The sequence below is a fragment of the Halyomorpha halys genome, unplaced genomic scaffold, assembly GCF_000696795.3.
Source record: "Halyomorpha halys isolate HHAL.00 unplaced genomic scaffold, Hhal_1.1 Scaffold990.1, whole genome shotgun sequence".
NCBI lineage: Eukaryota > Metazoa > Arthropoda > Insecta > Hemiptera > Pentatomidae > Halyomorpha > Halyomorpha halys.
Genome location: NW_027113518.1, coordinates 90,417 through 110,093, shown reverse-complemented (window position 1 = coordinate 110,093; position 19,677 = coordinate 90,417). Strand labels below are relative to the sequence as shown.

General features: G+C 30.4%; 2 protein-coding genes across 2 annotated transcripts in view; both read right to left on the bottom strand.

Annotated features, from left to right (window-relative positions):
- The window catches only part of LOC136796656 (uncharacterized), a 43,419-nt gene that overhangs the window by 14,370 nt on the left and 9,372 nt on the right, over positions 1–19,677 (bottom strand). The gene's annotated exons all lie outside the window — the stretch shown is intronic.
- LOC106687634 (uncharacterized) lies at positions 5,816–19,451 on the bottom strand. Its single transcript, XM_014431620.3, has 2 exons — positions 18,826–19,451; positions 5,816–6,164 (listed from the first exon to the last, which is right to left on the bottom strand). Exons 1-2 carry the CDS (start codon positions 19,157–19,159, stop codon positions 5,884–5,886), a joined length of 615 nt encoding a protein of 204 aa, XP_014287106.1. The 5' UTR covers positions 19,160–19,451; the 3' UTR covers positions 5,816–5,883.

Below are 19,677 nucleotides of genomic sequence, written 5' to 3'. Positions count from 1 at the left end.
AAACATATAAAGGGACCTTAACATGTTATAAATCAGAAAAGTTAAAATAAATCGAAAGTATTTTCATATTCTACATATCCTAAAACATATAAATGGACCTTAACATGTTACAAATCAGAAAAGTTAAAATAAATCGATAATAATTGTTTATTCGTGTAAAATAATGACGAATAAAAAAGTAATCGGATAGTTAATCTTATGTTTTGAAGGAATAATTGATTATTAGAGTAGAAAATTCGCGAATAAAAAAGTATTGGACTCTCGTCATTCGAATAATATTCGCCCAACTATGGTTTCATCTCAGGATGGTGTTTACTTGATTTCCTTGTAATTCCCTAAAGGTAGTACTAATCTAAATGGAGACATAGCAAAAGTTAGTTTCATGAAGGAGTTAGTCATCAGGATTGCGGTCAAAAAGAAACAAATAATTGTTCTCAACTATTAATTACTGCTGAGGTTTCGACTCGCTATTTTGATCTTCATCTGTGATTAAAATAAAAAGATAAAATAAAAGAAGAGTCTGTAAGAGTGAAAAGTGATGTAAAAAAGGTGTAAAGGTAGAGGTATGAAAAATATTATAAAATAATGGAAGAAGATAGTTGAACGTATGAAGATAGTCCAGATGGCGGTCATTAAATGTACAAAATAGTAAAAAAAAAAACTATTTAATGTAAAACAAGTTTTCGCCCCACTTTGAAGGACTTCTTTATGGTTAAAAGAAAACAAGATTCAAACCATGTGGACACTTACTAATATGTGTCGTAGAAATTTTTGTTATCATTTCATTAGAACTGGATTAATATTATCAACCTTTATATAAAATACTTGATTTTTTTTTTTTTAATAATTTATTTATTGTTATTTACAACTGTATACACATATATACAAGTAAATTTGCTGTAGGTGACATAGTGACATGATAAAAACATGTGGAGAATCTACCCACTGATAGAACTCCAATAACATTTCTAGAGAAGAAGATCTCGAGGCCATCTTCTTTTCAGACGCCTAGGAGGATTATTAGGTAATGAAGGAGAAGCCAGGTTAGAAACAAGTGGATTTGGGTGGTTGAAAAGTTTATTATGGAAGGAGCGGTATCTGGTTCTGGCCATTTTGGACTGTAAGGATTGGATTCTGGAGGAATTTGATAGTTTAGTGAAGCCCCAAAGCTCAACTCCGTATGTCCACATAGGCCTTATAATAGTCATGTAGATCAGTCTTTTGTAATGGATTGGCAATTTAGACCGTTTGTCTAGTAAATGTTGAATAGTCGGAATCTACGAGCAGTTTCTTGTCTTTTTAGTCTTGTATGAGAATTCCATGTCAGTCGTTTGTCGAGATGTAGTCCTAAGTAACGGATCTGTTCGACAGGAATAAGTGGGGTATTATTAAAGGATATTGTAGGGGAAGAGGTCATGGGTTTACGTCGAAGGGTAAATGTGATTTGGTGGGATTTTACTTGATTTTAATTACTACTAATTGTTAGTTTCACAGTACTGAATAATAATATGAATTTCAACAAAATATTGTTATAATTCCGGCACAATAGTCAAACTGTCAAACGCTTGTTTCGGCCAGCACAAATGCCAAGTTCAGAATCTTTTTTGACGGTCAAAACATTCCTTGAATTCATGAAAGGACCATTATGCCTGTTCTGAACTAGGCATCGTTCTAGCATGAGAAATTATTCAATCCTAAACTAGGCGGTACGAAGTTCAGTATTCATCATCGGAATAAATCTAATATTAAACTAGTTCTAATGTTATAATTTATAGACTTGATAATCTGAATGGTTATCCCAAATGCAACATATAAAGGAATAAGAACAATTAAGAGTTTTTTCCTTAAAAAGAAATTGAGAATAAAATATACAGACATAGTTCTATGTTTAAGCCATAAAGATTATAAGTTTCGTTATAATTATGGTTTCAGAAAGATGTCCCCCCCTCACAATTGAATAGAATATCGAAATTCTCCCAACTAGTTGCAGCTTTATGGGGCTTTATGGGGTAGGTTTTATGGTAGCCATCTTAGCTTCCACAGGAAAAGAGTGAACTGTCTCAAGAGCAGCATCATTTTTTTGGCAAAACAAATCACCAAGAGTGAATATTTCGTCACCACACTCAAGCGGCGGAGGAAGGATGAAAGAGAGAAAAGCATAATAGAAGAGAACAAGAGTATGTACCATAGAAAATCTCAATAGCTCACCTAGTAAACAAAAATACCCTTCATTACTTTATGTAACCCCATTTAAAGCATTAGCCAAAACAAAATTATTGGAGAAGTTTGTCGGGGGGTGCGGTCAGCAAAGAACAACATAAATAAACAAAACCATATTTATTTATTTTTTGACGACGTTTCGACCTGAGTTTCAGGTCTTCATCAGGGGTTGTGGCGTAGAAGGTAGACCTGCAACAGTTGCATAGTTAGCTAAAATTAATTTAGCTAACTACTAACCAATATTATACAATACCCTTTTGCTTGACCACAGGTCATCTATTGTGCATACACTAATTCAAGCATAGAAGTTTATTTTCTCTTTGTTTACCTTGCATAATTTATTCCATGTCTATTCCAATACAGTCCACCCCACTTACACAATTACAATTAATTTGGGTTCTATCCCTCTACATTTATCTCGGTGAATATCTAAATTAAATAATTTTCATTAAATAATTATATTTAAACGTAAATAATTAATTTATTATAATTTAAAGCACATGACTACAGGATTATCAATTCATTTTAAGACTTTGAATGATAAAATAAAATTACAATGATTTTTCTAAATATACCTGTTGAAACTTCCAAAACATTACAAAAGACTGATCTACATGACTGTATCCAATCTGTACATATGGAGTTGAGCTTTGGAGCTCCACTAAACCTTCGAATTCCTCTCATATTCAATCCTTACAATCCAAAATCCTTCGTAAAATCCTCAATGCTCTTAACTTTGTCACAAATAAAATCATACATAAAGACCTTAAAGTTCCCTATGTAACCGATCAAGCCCGAACCAGATACCACTCCTTCAATTTTAAGCTCTCTAACCACTCAAACCCCCTAATTTCTAATCTTGCATCCTCTTCCATTTCTGACAATCCTCCGAGGCGCTTGAAAAGAAGATGGCCACGAGACCAGCTAATGTTAAATGCCACACACATCTTAGTGTAAAGAGCCGGGAAGAAAAAAAGGCAGTTATCTCACCCCAATTTCTGATTTCTTTATTGAAAACTATGTATAATTACTAGTCAAAATTGATAAGTCTGCCAAGTATAGGTAGGGGGAATAAAAAATGGCGGCTGTTTCAATACCTTAAAAACACTAATTTTTCATTCGGACCTCTATTAAAAACTGCCAACAGCACTAGAAAACCTAAGAGCACATTATTTAAAGAAAAGTAAATTTGCAGAAATATTAGCCGACATAAAGCTTTTTAAAAAACGAAATTTCTTAAAAATTACTGAAAGATTAGTAGTTAGTTAATTTATTTTGCGAAATCTATATCTCAGGAACTATGTGAAGTACAGATGTCTATTAGCACTCAAATTAAAGCTAGTTTAACGGACTATAAATAAGTTTATGACTTTTACTTCCGTAGGAATAGTAGTTTTCATGATATTTACTAAAATAAATTGATTTATAGTTGTTCAGACATTAAATTTTTCTTTGTGAAAACATTTATTTCAAAAACCAGTGGACGTACTGATGTCTGCCAGCGCTCAAATTAAAGCTAGTTAAAGTTACTACAAAATAGTTAATTATGTTTGTCTTTGCAGGAGTAGTAGTTTTTATAATATTTGGCAAAATAAACTCACATAATGTTAATTTCTAGTTGTTCGTATAAAATGTTGGATTTTTGAAAAACTATATCTCTACATCCATAAGACGCACATATGTCTGGCAACACTCAAAATAAAGGAAATTTATTTATTTATTAGTCATTAATTAATTAAGGAATTAATTAATTAATAAGGAAATTTATTAGTCATTAACTTACTATAAAGTAGTTTATGACACTTAACTTCGTAGGAGTAGTAGTTTTTATGATATTCACTTATGAATATAAATTTGGCTAATAAAAATTTGTCCGAACAACTATAAATCAATTTATACTAGCAAATTTCATGAAAACTATTACTTCTACGAAGATAAACATAATAAACTACTTTATAGTTCATTAAACTAGCTTTAATTTGAGTGCTAACAGACATCTGTACGTCAAATGGTTTCTGAGGTATAGATTTTTCAAAACAAATTCACTAACTACTGATCTTTCAGTACGTCCCAAATTTGCTCATCTTTAAATGACGTTTTTTATGTTGTTCCTACTTTTTAAGATATAGAGCTCCGAATGAAAAATTAAATTTTTTTATCGATTTCAAACAGCCGCCATTTTTTATTCCCCCTACCTATACTTGGCAGACTCATCAATTTTGACTAGTAATTATACATAGTTTTCATTAAAGTAATCAAAAATTAGGGTGAGATTACTGCCTTTTTTTCTTCCCGGCTCTTGTGCTAAGATGTGTTTGGCCTCTCGTTGTCTACTTGGGCTCTTGTACTATCCCACTTGGTCAGAAACTGTTTATTTCACGGGGCCACAAGTAATAAATCTTAACATTCTCATTCTTGGACCATATAAGTCCTCATTCGAGGAATTATTGAAAAAATATATTGATAAAAATAATTATTTATTTTTTGAAAAAAAAATTTGCTTGTCCTAGACCACAAACAATCAAATTTGTTTTTTTTTTCTAAAAATGTATGCCAAATTTATTTAAAACATGAATTTATATTAAATGTTACGAACAGACAAAAACATTGTAGCATTGTTTGATATAGATTGGCGCTTAATAATTTAAAGTTAGATGTTCATTTGTTCAATTTACCTCTTTGGTGGAAAGTGACTGAAGCATATATGATTGAATATTGTGTATGTATGTGGAATAGTGTTTTGAGATTATATTGTTAGTTTATGAGGTAAATAATGTATTGTATCTTGATAATGAGTAAAAAAGTTAATTAATAAACATAACAGTATTTTTTTTTAATCATAGCTGATTCAGTTTCCAGGTTGAGGATGAATTAAAAAACAAGTTATAAAATAACAATAACTTTTATTAAGATTCATAAAGTCAGTGTTGCACTGTACATAGCAAGTATTGAAATAATCAATACAAAAAAGGTGATATTTGAGTCCGGTAGTCAGAATTTAAAATAAAAAAGCAATGATTTTCTTATCCATATCCTTGTTATTTTGTATTTAGGGTTGTTTCTTTGGTATACAATTATTGAAAATAACACTTGTTTCCGTCTGTTTGTCTGTCGTTTCAAGAAATCAGAGTAATAGAGTAAGTATTTGTCAAATGAACAGTGTATATCATAATTATACTAATTTGTATATTTTTCAAAAATATCGCGATCAAAAAAATAAAATTGTGAGAAAGAAATTATTTGTCAAGTTAAAGTCATTTGTCTGTTTCTTTTCCTATTTATTTGTTTACTAAGTCTTGTAGTATATTTTGTCGTGTACTTTGTTCGTTACTAGTCGTGATTTAATTAGCGTTCGTTTATACAAACAATTTATTCTTACATTAGTAGATGGTCTCAGTCAGTTTTGTTATCACTTCATATCATAGAGAATGTCAAAGGTCAAAAAACAAAAAGGAAATTACACGTCATTCCAGAGAGAATCAAAGTATATAACATTAATAAGGACATCTTTGTCAAAATATCTAGTATGAAATAATAAATAACATTGCAGATCTGTATGCACCAGACTTAACAATCAACCTTTTTACAAACAAAGTCCACATTGTGGACTCTTATTAATTTATATAAATAAATAAATATTAAATAAAACTATATTAGAAAATTTCAGTGAGTGGCGTATGCAGCGTAGGCCAGATCATGTGAGTCGAGAGACCTCCTGTCCCATCCACCGCCGCCACCGGACCATCCTCCGTGGCTCTCCTGCTTCGAGGCCACCAACTTCTTGAGTGTGACGATGAGCGCTAGGACCAGGGCGATCTTGGCGATGACAAAGGCCTTCCCGGCCAAGAGGAAGAGGGTACCCAGCATCATCGGGATCACCATCATAGCCTTCATTGCACCCATCATCATCATGGACCCCATCATCTTTTTCATTTTTCCTCGTCCTAAGAAACAAATTTGAATCATGTAATGGTGATGGAACGTAAAAGAAAATGTAGAGGAAAATTGAAGCATTGAAACAGATGAAAAAGTTATAAAAATTATTAGCACGAATAAATAAGAATTTGAGAGTTTTTCTCCCTTTGATTGCCTTCTGGAAGCATAAGGTGTTGATATGAGTCCAGTTAAGGTGGTATAGAATGAAAGTTCCAGTGGTTCCGCTGGTTAGAATGAAAGAGAATTTTTTTTTTTGTACCACTCATTACAATAAAATTAGTAAATCATAGATAAGTTTTACATGAAATGTATAGAATGAAAGAGCATATACTTAACATTATTATAAGATAGTATATACTAAGAAGTTCTACGAGAGAATATATACTGAACAGTACAATGGAAGAATTTAAGTATACACTGCGCAGTTTTATGAAATAATATATAACAAGCAATTCTATGAGGGAGAATATACTAAAGAAGCACTTTAGCTTTTTTTGTGCAAGTTACATAACATAAAAAATCAGTGAAGACTAAATTGACTTTATTCTAACATATTTATAAGATCTACATGTTACTGTTACTTTTACAGAGTGTCTATCTTCTAACTTAGCTATCTAGTCTAGGAAATATATATGAACACTTTCGAAGAGGGGGTAGGAAGAATAGTGAAATAGGAGAAGGGGTTTGGACCAAGAGAGCATATGAAATTAGAAGTAAATATCTGGAAGGGGGAAAAAGGCGTGGCGAGAAGTTGGGTAGCCAGACTTCTAAGAAAGAGACCATGACCTAAGACTTGTGTGTACTGACTTACATATGTTAACCATAAAATAGTTTGACTGATGCAAGTCCATTGTGAGATGACAGCATGTACCTACCTAAGTGTCAGCCCTTGCTATTGATATAGGATACTAAGGGCTTGAAAGGGCTGTTAGAAGGGTCTCAAGGGCCTTCTGGGAACCTAGTTGTTTTTATTGAGTTTCTTTTCTATAAAATTGTAACGAAATATGAATATATGGAACCATACGTCTAAAGTGACTGAACCTATAGTTGGGCAAGGGGAGAAATTGTTTAAATTTATAATACCGGTTCCTTAACTTGCAGAAAGACAATAAGCCGTTTTTCACACTACTACTATCTAAATGGGTATTTACGCATAGGTTTTGATCTTGTATTCAAATAGTAATAAAAACGTAGAACAACAACAATGATGTAAGATGGTATTTTAGGAACTTAGGGCTTGAACAAGAATTAATTCTCGTTTAAATGTATGTTACAGTCATTTCAACCTGGCATGAGAGAGCCTGAAATGCAAAGAGGAATATTTCGTGGGTTCTTAAATCAGAGAACTATACTAGAAGTAGGGAAGTAAATATTTGTTGGGTTAGTTTTATTTTCTAATCAATTTTTTATCTGGTATGAATTACTATATTTCTTAAAACTAACAATTAAATTTAAAAAAAGGTGCAAAGTACTTTGTAAGGAACTACCGTTACTAGACTAACGATTGTGCAAGGAGGTGATTTAGTCAGAATCAAACTCGACTGCTATATTCTTAACCAATTAAGGACACCCACTTTATGAGGCTGAGTGGACCCGAACTCACAGGGCTGACTCACGGCTACAGAAAATAATTATCTGCCACAGCTGGATTTGAACCCTAGTCCTTAGTTGGTAGCTTATTTCCTTACCAATGAGCTACCCTCTCCCGATTATCAGGTATATATATATATATATATATATATATTGTTATTATAAGGTGGATTATTAATTGACAAATTCATTGTATATGCCAATTACTTTGTGAGAATATCTTTTCATTTGGATATTGAAATAGGCACTTAGGTTTTTCTCCATACACAATCGTATTATTTTAATATTTATACCATCGAATTCATAGCTTATTTTATTACTAAACATGGATTTTTTATTACGCACATTTATTAGAAATCTTAATCCGCACACTAGTATACATATATTTAAATTTAACATAATTATATCATGAATTTACAAAACTTTAGATACTTTACAATTCCTGCGCGTAACAAAGCCTACGTAGCGTATATAAATGAGGTGCGCTCAGGAAGCAGATATAACGGTCGTGGTAATGCTGAAGATTAGCCCAAACGGGTTACCCCAATCCCAGGAACATCTTCCTAACAAGGGTAAACACATCTGCACGATCTAAGCGGCGGGGAAGAGGTTGAGGTCGTGGCAGAAAAGGGTCAGTGAAAGTGGTCTTCCTATATTTATATATATACACACACATGTGTCCTTTGCGTGTTTGTTTGTGTCCCTAATGAACAAGAGTAACAAATTCAATAAGAAATGAACTTTCATACATATCGCACAGTGAACAAAATATTTAATTAACAAAAAAAAAAAAAAATCACGGTTTTTTTTTCTCACATTATAATGTTAAAGCAAAATGAAAAACTTAAATATGTTTATTAACCGAAATGTTATAAATTAAAACTTATTTATTTTATTTTATTTTATTGTTTATTTATTGTAATTTACAACTGTACAAAATAATACAATAGGTAAATATGTAGTATGTTTCATATACACTTGAAAATCTTGGGAAGGAACCACCCATTGGTGGTATTTCAAACATTAATTTAAACTAGAAGGTCTCGTGGCCATCTTCTTTTCAGACGCCTCGGAGGATTATCAGGGATTGTTAAGGATGAAAGATTAAGAATTAATGGGTTAGGATGGTTAAGGAGTTTGGAATGAAAAGACGCATTTCTGTTTTGGGCCAATTCTGTAACGAATGGGAGGTTAAGGTCTTTGTGAATGAGTTTATTTGTGACGTAATAAGGAGCATCAAGGATTTTACGTAAATTAAAACTTAAACATCTCAATAGGTTTCGGAAGACACTGAAAACAAAGGATCATTAAGGATCAGCATTATTAAGGATAATTAAATCGAGACAGTATTTCGTGATGGATACAATGATTTTTTCCATTACTTGATAATGTAATAAACGGATAGGAAAAATAAATAGATGATAAAAGAGATTTTATTTTGGGAAGTGTAAAGCCTGTATATTTGTCTGGTCCTATGAGGTGTGGTGCATTTAAATTAGCAATTTAGCACTTTACAAACCTGTGCTTCTATACTCAAGAATCCCGGCGGCGAAATTGCTTTTTTTTATAATGTATTTTCCATGAAATAATATTTTGTGAATTAAAGGCATTCTAAAAAATCTACAATAAATTACGGAAATTCTATCTGTATCTTTTGCGTTTTCGTAAAATTCATTCGTTAATTTCAGTTGATTGGAACTCCTTGTATGAAAAAAATATAGTATTCTTTTTTCGCACCTAATACTTTTAATTTCAAATTAGGTAATACAAGTTGAATAAATGTATACCAATCACAAGATATTCACTCCTATAAAAGCATTATTGTATCTCTTTTAAAATCGATACCACATATGAATTGAAATGAGATTGTAAGGGCTGTGGTCAGAAAAAAATATATAGTTTTTACCTACTTATTCATAGCCAACGTTTAAACCTCAATCTTCAACCAAAGATGTGGTAGATTGAGGTGTATGTACACTTATAAACAATGGAATTTGATTAATTCAAATTTTTCGTCAAATTATTTTTTTTAATAAATTTTAACCACAAATCGAAATGTTGACTATGACTAATAAGTTGTCAACTTTTTTTTGTTTTTCCTGATCGCCCACCTTTTCCTTCTGATGAGTGCTTTAATTTACTTAAATATATAATCAACCAAATTTTAAGATTAATTATTTTTTATATACGATTGAGAGTGGTTTAGTTTATTATTAAATTAACACAATTTTGATCTTTTTTTTTTTTCCTCTCAACTTTTATTCTTTAAAATTCTCCAACGTTTCGGCCCTCAGGCCACTCTCAAGGCTACAACCTACAAAAAATTGTTATTGATTTTATATAACAATTACATGTACAAATGTATATATAAAATAAATATACACTAATAAAAGTATGAATAGGTGAATAAATATGCGAAAAAATAAAGCAGAGAGGGGGGTAAATGTATGGTAAAAAAATACACAAAAAATAAGAATATATTAATTATGGATTTTAAATATAAGCAAAATAATTAAAAATGAATGTTAATTAAATTATATTAAAAATGTAAATTAATGATAAAAAAGTTATTGTTATATGATAAGGTGATAACAGAGTCCTAACCTGTTGAAGGTAGGTTCTGTTTTTAAGTTGTAAATATAAATGAAAGAAGGGAAAGTGGTTTGTAAAAAAGTTTTAAATCTATGATATCAATTTATTAAAAAAAAAAAAATTATGTAAGTAAGAAATCTATTTAAAAACAAAATTTTATGAAGTGATTATGATATTATTTTAATGATTAATTTATTTTAAAGATGTGGCAAGAGCAAGTTGCCTGCAATTTTGGGTTTTTTAAAAAAGCAATGACATCAATATTGAAGGTATGGCCAATGAAATCAGTGTGTAGTTGAAGGAAATAATGTCATAGTTATTATAAAAACAAAAAGTTTTTGTAGGTTGTAGCCTTGAGAATGGCCTGAGGGCCGAAATGTTGGAGAATTTTAAAGAATAAAAATTGAGAGGAAAAAAAAAAGGATCAAAATTGTGGTAATTTGATAACAAATTTTAAGTTTTAATAGCAACAAATGTTCAGTGTCTTCCATCATTTGAATAATGAATAAACCGGAAATTAAAGAAAATACAAGGATTCTTTCTTTTCGACTTGTCTCGTCCAATTTAATTCTTTGAGCAATATACAATCTTTGAGGTTCTAAGTCTTTAGCTATTCTAGTCTTGCTATAAACAATTTCCATTGAAATTGGTGAAATCTGAAATATTTTTGCCCCAATGTGGCCCGGATTAAGTGAAATTCATTTCTATTTTCAAAAGCGTGAATCGATTCCGCAGTCGATTAAACATAACAAGTGGATACTTGACCCTTCAGCGGTTAGGGGAAAGTTCTCGAGTCGTGAAGAGATCTTACCAGCCCTTCGTCGTTCACGAACGGCATAGACTTATCAAGAGGATCTCTACTAGATCTGGTAGAAAATTTCTCTTTTAAAAAATATTTAACAAATGCTCTTTAATAAATTTCTAAAAAGAAGTGATTTATAATTGTCCATTCATTAACCACTTATTTATATAAGGAGTTGATATTTAAATATATTCTTTCAATCGAATTTCACTACATCTTATAATTGAGCAAAAAAAGGAGAGTTTCCGAACTCGTGGAACAGGTTCTAAGTAAATTTAACGTTTGTTGTATTGAAGTTATAAAGAAAAAAAAAATTATTTGCACGCAATTCAAAAAATATTCGATGCATTTTGGGTATCATCATTACTGCGCATGTTCCGTATAGTTGTGGACAGTCAAATTGTAGTCGTTGGAAAAGACTTACAGAGTATGCAACTTTTTTTTTTATTGTCAAAAACGAATGAATTTATGGAACCGACGAGGGAAAAAAAATCAACTCCCTCTCAAAAAAAGAGGGTTCGATCACATAGTACAAGAGCCGGGAAGAAAAAAAGGCAGTTATTTCACCCCAATTTTTTATTACTTTAATGAAAACTATGTATAATTACTAGTCAAAATTGATGAGCCTGCCAAGTATAAGTAGGGGGAAAAATAGCGGCTGTTTCAAAACCTTAAAAATACATTAATTTTTCATTTGGAGCTCTATATCTTAAGAACTAACAACAACACTAGAAAATCTAAGAGAACATTATTTAAAGAAGAGCAAATTTACTGAAATATTAGCCCTAATAGAGCTATTTACGTTCAATAGTTCTCGAGATATAGCTCTTTAAAAAGCAAAATTTCTTAAAAATCTACTGAAAGATTAGTGGTTAGTTAATTTATTTTTAGAAATCTTTATCTCAGGAACTATGTGACGTACAGATGTCTGCCAGCGCTCAATTTAAAGCTAGTTAAATTTACTACAAAATAGTTAATAATGTTTATCTTTGTAGGAGTAGTAGTTTTTATGATATTTGACAAAATAAACTTGCAAAATTTTAATTTCTTGTTGTTCGTATAAAATTTTAAGTTTTTGAAAAAATATATCTCTAGATTCATAAGACGCACATATGTCTGCCAACACTCAAGACAAAGGAAATTTCACTTATAGATCATTAAACTAACTTTAATTTGAGTGCTAATAGATATCTGTACGTCAAATGGTTTTTGAGATATAAATTTTTAAAAATAAATTCACTAACTACTGATCTTTCAGTACGTCCCATACAACATTTTTATGAAATGTTACTTTTTAAAAAGCTATATCTCGAAAACTGTTAAACGTAAATAGCTCTATTAGGGCTACTATTTCAGCAAATTTACTCTTCTTTAAATGACGTTCTCTTAGGTGTTCTTGTGTTGTTGGTATTTTTTAAGATATAGAGCTCCGAATGAAAAATTAATGTTTTGAAACAGCCGTCATTTTTTATTCCCCCTACCTATACTTGGCAGGCTAGTAATTATACATAGTTTTCATTATAGTAATCAAAAATTGGGGTGAGATAACTGCCTTTTTTCTTCTCTTGGGGTCTTCTACTAACAGTATCAACACCTGTTTTATCCCCTGTTTTCTACATAAATCAATACCTATAGTCTAATTTCAACAATTTGTTTCTTGTTAATGTTTTGCAGAGGGTTATATACTGAAATAATTCTTGGTTAGAATTTGTAAGGAGGTGGATTAGAAGAACCAAAAGCTTTGAATCCCCCCCTCAAAAAAAAAGAATGGAAAAGAAAGCCGGGACCAAAAGACAAGTAGTGATATCAATCTTTACAGACGGTCAGGTTTCTGGGTCTGGAGGCTAGTTAACTAGCTTAGTTAATGGTTAGTAAACTAACCACGCAGTGTGGATTAATGGATATGAGAAAAATTAATTATTTATATGATAAATTAGCCATGAAATTAATTTTTATACAATGTAAGACTCAACCTAAAACACCTCTGGGTAGAGAGTGTACAGAATTGGCCCACTGGTGCGGATATTATATTTTATTGAATTGAATGACCAGGAAAATTGTATTTCGCTCATTTAAAGTTCCGAAGAAAGAAACCAGTTTTATTTTTATTCTGTTAAATTAAAAGGTTTTAAAAATATCTTTAATTTTATGATTCTCATCGATATGCCAATAGGTCCTAATATTAGCATTAATTCTAAGTTTTATGTAAATTCAATTTTGACTGGTTTAGTTTTTCAAGTTCACCAAAAACTGATTTTAGTTTTCCTTCACGGGGAGAGTGGGGGGTGGGAGTAAAATTGTTATACTTTTTTTTATTTTCATTTGTTAGATGGTTTTTGTATTAATCAGTTAACATCATGAGTTGAATAAATTTCCAATTAGAACATTTCACTATTTTATATTTTGTACGATGTTTCAGGATTTATCCAATATTCATGTGCATGTATCCTCATTTTGTCAATTAAATCTATTTCTATTATTAAATAAAAAAAATAAAATAAATATTAACTAATTAAGTTATACTTTTCGTTAACATAAATTTCTTCTTTTGCACATAATTTCCATACAACTGATACGGTATAGAATTTTTAATATTGAAGCCCATTTTCTCTTTTAGACACATTTCTATAGTTTAATCTATAATTAATTATTCTTATTATTTAAATTTTCGATACACATCTATTACGCTTAATGAATAACCAAAAATAAAATAAGTTTCAAAAGTTTATTGATAAAATATTTTTGAGATATTTCAGAAGGTAAGCATTTTCGTTCTATATTGTATTAGATATATTAATAAAATAAATTTTAATCATATACTAAATATAAATCTTACTGATTCAAAGATTGTATTATTAATAATTTTAGAGATAAAATATTGAATTTAATGACCAGGAAAATTGTGTTTTCACTCATAAATGATTTAAAAATTCAGTAAAAAGTAAAAAAGTAACCAGTAGTGTGGCATTGTTTTTCACTCAAGTATTAAACCAAATAATGATTAGAACTGGTATAATTATTTCTATTGCTAACCCAAATTTTATTCAGAAAAATAATTCACAAATCCTTTAACTAACTGAGGGGGGATTTCTGGGCCCACACTTAGTTAAAGACGTCCTGATTGGTAGAAATGTATTTAAGAATAAAATACTCGAAAAAGTTTAATTTTTGATAAATAGGTTTCTTGCCTTCAACCAAGTTACAAAAAAGTGAAATATGTGGTTTTAACTCATTTGGAAACTCTAACCAAAGGATTCCAAAAAAGGGTTGAGTGAGCTAGTTCGTTCGTTGTGAGAGTCGCATCATTAAACTGAACGGGCATATTACGTTACAGAGCTCAGTTCCTGAATGTCTATTACTTTCACCACAAACGGTTGTATCTTCAAGTTCTTGCACTGAATGGAAAAGACCGCGGACTGTATCCTCGGAAGATACTCTTAATCGTAGCGACCTCATGACCTTTACCTCTATTCTTCTTCGGGCAGTTCTCGAGTCATCCTCTATTCTTGTATAAAGAGTCGTCTCCCTCTGTCGGTCGTAAATCAACCTGCGTTTCTACAAGAAGGATGGTCGTAATTTGTCTTCAGATATCTTTTCAAATCTGTGTTTCGGGGGTTGTTCTCACGGGAATTTGTAAATGAGAGATATTTTATTTTATTTGTTCGAGCTCTTATAGTTCACGTGTATTATTATTTTGGAAGGTTATAAATAATAAATAACTAAATATAGCAAAAACTATTCATTAGAAAGCACCGTTCTTTATCAGAATTTAAAAAGATACAAAATTTTAAAGTATGGTATAGACTACAAGATTTCATATATATAATTGAACGGAGTAAATCAAAAGAATATTGAATACTGCACCCTTAACTAAATGTAAAAAAAATAAAGTAATTTCAAAACATGGTCTTACATTTTTTTTCTTCTAAGTCCAATGGGTGCGTGGGGATGAAGTCATGATTAAAAAGGGGTTGAAGGTAGACCATTTTTTTAAATTCTGGTTATGGATTTTAAGAGTGGCTGAGGAAATATGATTATTTGGGAAGGGGTAGTCTGTTTGTGTCTGTCTGTTGGTAATGGGGCTCACTAGGTTTGTTGATTCAAATAATTTATATACTTGTACTCAGTCGAGTCTCAGTCTGTATATGTATGTCTACCATCTTTGTGCCCGTCCTGTCGGTGTCAGTGTCCTAAATAGTGGGTTCGTACAGTACTGAAAGCTGTCAAAAAAATTTATGCGTCTCCTCGATATAAATTCTGTCACCATCAGTAGTTCGGTAGTATGTGGCCCGTCTTAAAAAACGTAGTAGATATTTTTGAATTATAACAAATAGTCACTTGCATCGAGAATAACAATTTGAATGGATAAATTAATTAATAACATTTTTTTTTTTTACAAAATTTTATTTCCAATAAGCGATAGTTTAAGGTCCAGTAGGTTACAACGTAGATAATACAGTCATCTTGAAGGCTGAAGCCCATACTAATGCAAGATATTTGGCTAATAACTGTATAATTATTTATATTTATTATTAAAATTTATTTATTTTATTTTTTCTCAAACTAATTTCTTAGTACTTGAAGAAGTTTGTCGGGGGGTGCGGTCAGCAAAGAACTACATAAATAAACAAAACCATATTTATTTATTTATTTTATGCCATGGTTTTGTTTATTTATGTTGTTCTTTGCTGACCGCATCCCCCGACAAACTTCTTCAAGCATTAATCTACGGTCAACTATCTACACCTCATTAATTTCTTAGTATATAATTCAGTCAGTTATTTATTTTATTAATTATATAAATACTAGTTTTTTTGGTTTCATTATTCAAATCGTATTGATTATTATTATTTCTTAGATACTAATTTTTTAACTGATTTATTTTTATTTATTAAAATATCATTTCAATATAAAATAATCGATTCATAATCAAATTTTCATAATGACTGTGAAATCTCTTCCAGATCGATCCGGTAGTAAAATAATTTAGCCAGTGTTGGATTAATAATTAAGAGAAAATAATTAATTATTGTAATAAAACTAAAAAAAAATTAAAAAAGTGAGAAAAAACTTTATTGTGTAATTATGGTGCATTAAAAAAATAAATCATAGAGATAGATAAATATATGAAAAAATTATTAAATTAATGACATAGGAAGATGTATCTGAATAGAGGTGTAGTTAACAGAAAGAAGTATAGAGGAACAATTTCTCAATAATTTGAAAAACTCAAAAAGTTGGTAAGTTTGAGAACCGACATTAAACTTTGCTAAAACATTACTTTCAAAGACTTATTTATACTCAAAATTACATAAAAAACGCTACTTTAGAGTGGTCAATATTTAAAAATATTAAGGAAAAGAATAAATTTCCATAGAAACTTCTAAGACAATTTGAAACGTGGGAAATCAAATTACTATTTCTTAAATTTTTTTATTATCCCTATACTGTTATGAAACTACCATAATTTTTTCGTTTCGTATTTTTCATAACTTCATGGAAATATAAAATTAAATAACCAAGCAAAACAAAATTTATTTTCACTATTTTCATTTATTTCAGGTTTTTAGGTTAATGCATAGGTTAAAAGGATATCTCAGATTTCCCAGTAATTTGCGAAACTCAATATTTGGAGGTAGATATTAGAAAAAAAAAGAATATTGCAAGAAACAGAAATATTTGGCTCTAATGGCTTAAAGAACCGTTTAAAGGCAAATTTGAGAGAAAAAAAATCATAGAAGAAAAATAATTGCGCGCCTACTAAAATCTACTGAGCACTAATAATTTTAGTCACAGATTTAAATATGAAAAATATGGATTATTTAAAGTCGTTGAGCATCTTTAAATAAATATTCGAATTGGAGGTATTATGGCTACGTACGATAACATCCAGGGAAAGTTAAAAACAAAAAAAAAATTCTTTAAACTATTACCGAAAAGATCCAAACAATGAGTTATAGAAATGAACTATGATTAGCCAAAAGGGAAATATTTTATGAGGGCTAGAACTGTATTGCGTTCCAGAAATTCCTCTGTTCAGTTCTTTAACTCAGGACGATATAATAGTGTTACTGGATTTAGATCGGTAGATTTAAGAATTTGCAAAATTATCCCTAAGGTAAATGTATGGATATTTATTTTATATTATAATAAATAATAACTCAAAAACATATTTTACTTACTAAGGTTTTGTACCTAATCAAGAAAAACTGCCAAAATAAATTTATTGGTAATTATACTCCGTCGTTTTAGATTTTAATATTTTATTTCATTTTTGATGACCTTTTATAAACTCTCAAATAATTTCAGAAGTTATATTGTTACAAAAATTTGAAATATATATAGATATGTAATAAAACTGTTATACGCTTTTGTAATTATTACATAATTTTATATTTAAAAAAGGTGTGTTTATTATTTTTATTCATTCAGATGTGTTTATTATTTTATTCATTATTTTGATTAATAATCAATAATTAACATTATTATTTTAACTAGTATATCGTAAAGTTGTTCGGAAAATAAATTCTATAATCTATAAGACTTCCTTATCTTGAAGTACTCGAGGTCTCCACTTGATTTTAAGTATTAATTTAAATTTAAATGACAGATAAGGAAGGATTTTCGGTGTATCATTTGATTACTCCATTTTATGAAGCTATCGTTTTTCGAGCTTTTCATTTGAAAAAACAATTTTTTTTTATTATATTACATAGCACAGGTAGGTAGATTGTTACTGATCTTTCGAAGTTTAATAATAACTTATACTATTTTTGATTTTTAATTAATTTCGATTGCCGTTTTTAAAATAAAAACTTTTGTGTCTACAATAATAATTTTTATTATGGTGAAACAAACGTATGGAATGAAATTTGGAAAATTTATACCATACTATAACAACACTATTCTCCAATATTCCTCCAAATTAGGTTTTGATGAGGTGTTTTTTTAAGTAAGTTGTATGGAAGAAGCCTTTGCGCATGCCTAAGACAGTACTAGACGAAATCGGAATCGATGTGGGACCAACTAGATACCAACACGCAAAATCTTTAAAAATTTCGAGAAATCTGATTTACTGCAGATAGACAGAGACGGAACCATATTTGTTCCTCACTATCTAAATTTTAAAAAGCAACTAGAAAAATAGATTCTGAGGATTTTTTTTTGTTTTCAATATGAAAATACATTTTTCAAACTTCGGTAGTGAGGATGCAAAATTTTGAAATTCAAATAACAACACATTTAAAAAATATGGAGGATAAAATAGAAAATAATTCCAGAAATAGTATTTTTTTTTTCCTTTTTGGGTCCTGCGACTTCCCTTTGAATGCTAGTGATATATTATGACATTAATATTAATTTTAAAAGCTATAATTTTATTTCAATAATGGATTTAAAATACTTAATCTATATGCACAGGTGAATTATATATGCATTGCGACTTTACTTTAATAATGGCAAATCTGCCAAAAAAAAAAAATAGAATGACATATTATGTATAAATTACTGTAGATTGTGGTTACTTTTTGACCATATATTGTACCAGTTACTAGAAACTATGAAAAAGAATATTTTAAGATATTATTTATATTTTAAGATATTCTTTATAATTAAAAAATATTATTATTTTTATTTTTATTTTTTTAACGATTTTGAGAAAATTATGGATAAGAGTAGATACATACCTTCATCTACACCTTGCTCCAACTCCCTGCCGGTGAAGTTGGGAAGGTTGAGCTGTAATGACCTTCCGCTGAAGAGACGCGCTATCCTTGAGTATATATCGTCTCCTTCGATGGCCCTCCCCGACCTTTCTTCTGCTCTCTTGAGGACCAGTCCTCCTCCGAGGTCTATATCCGATCTCTCCAGAGATACCACTTGTCTGCCTAGGCAGCCCGTAGCGTCTTCCTCCGTCTTACACTGCCTCCAGAACCTTCCCACAGTCGCCCAACCATCTTCTGCTCCTGCTGCTGATGCAACGACGACCAACAGAAGACAGAACGACAACCTCGAAGCCATTTCGGTGAATGCCTCCTCTTCGCCCGTGGCCAAGGTATATACTCAGACCCCCACCACAGAGCCGCTCTCTCGCGCCCTCAGTACAGTCATGTTTACTTCTCGTCGAATAAAATGGAAAACACCAAGACCATTGATAATCGCAGTCTACAATGGTAAAATATCTCCGATGATTTATAAACACTATCATTTATTTCATATTTAAAGTGTTGAGGTGTTATCACGTTACACGGTACAGTGAGGCCACTGATTTTTAAACTGAATTATAATTCACATATTGAGGATAGAGGAGTAGTTTTTTTTTTTCAAAACTTAATATAACCACTTGACAAAAATTAAATTTATTCGGAAAATTAAACTTCAACAACTAAAACGTATTTAAATTGTTTCAAAATAAAATTTTCCTCTACCTATCGGTTGTTAACCAAAATTTTCATAAAAAATTTAACTTTCCATATCAGATGCTTCAATAATAAATTTACATTTGTATATGGACAGCTAGGTTCAGACACGAGAATATA

What these genes read in the sequence shown, in the direction of transcription:
- LOC106687634 (XM_014431620.3), bottom strand. Translation starts at nt 19,159, where the DNA reads ATGGCTTCGAGGTTGTCGTTCTGTCTTCTGTTGGTCGTCGTTGCATCA. An exon ending in GGAGCAAGGTGTAGATGAAG is followed by an intron (nt 6,165 to 18,825) that starts GTATGTATCTAC and finishes TTTGTTTCTTAG; the next exon opens with GACGAGGAAAAATGAAAAAG.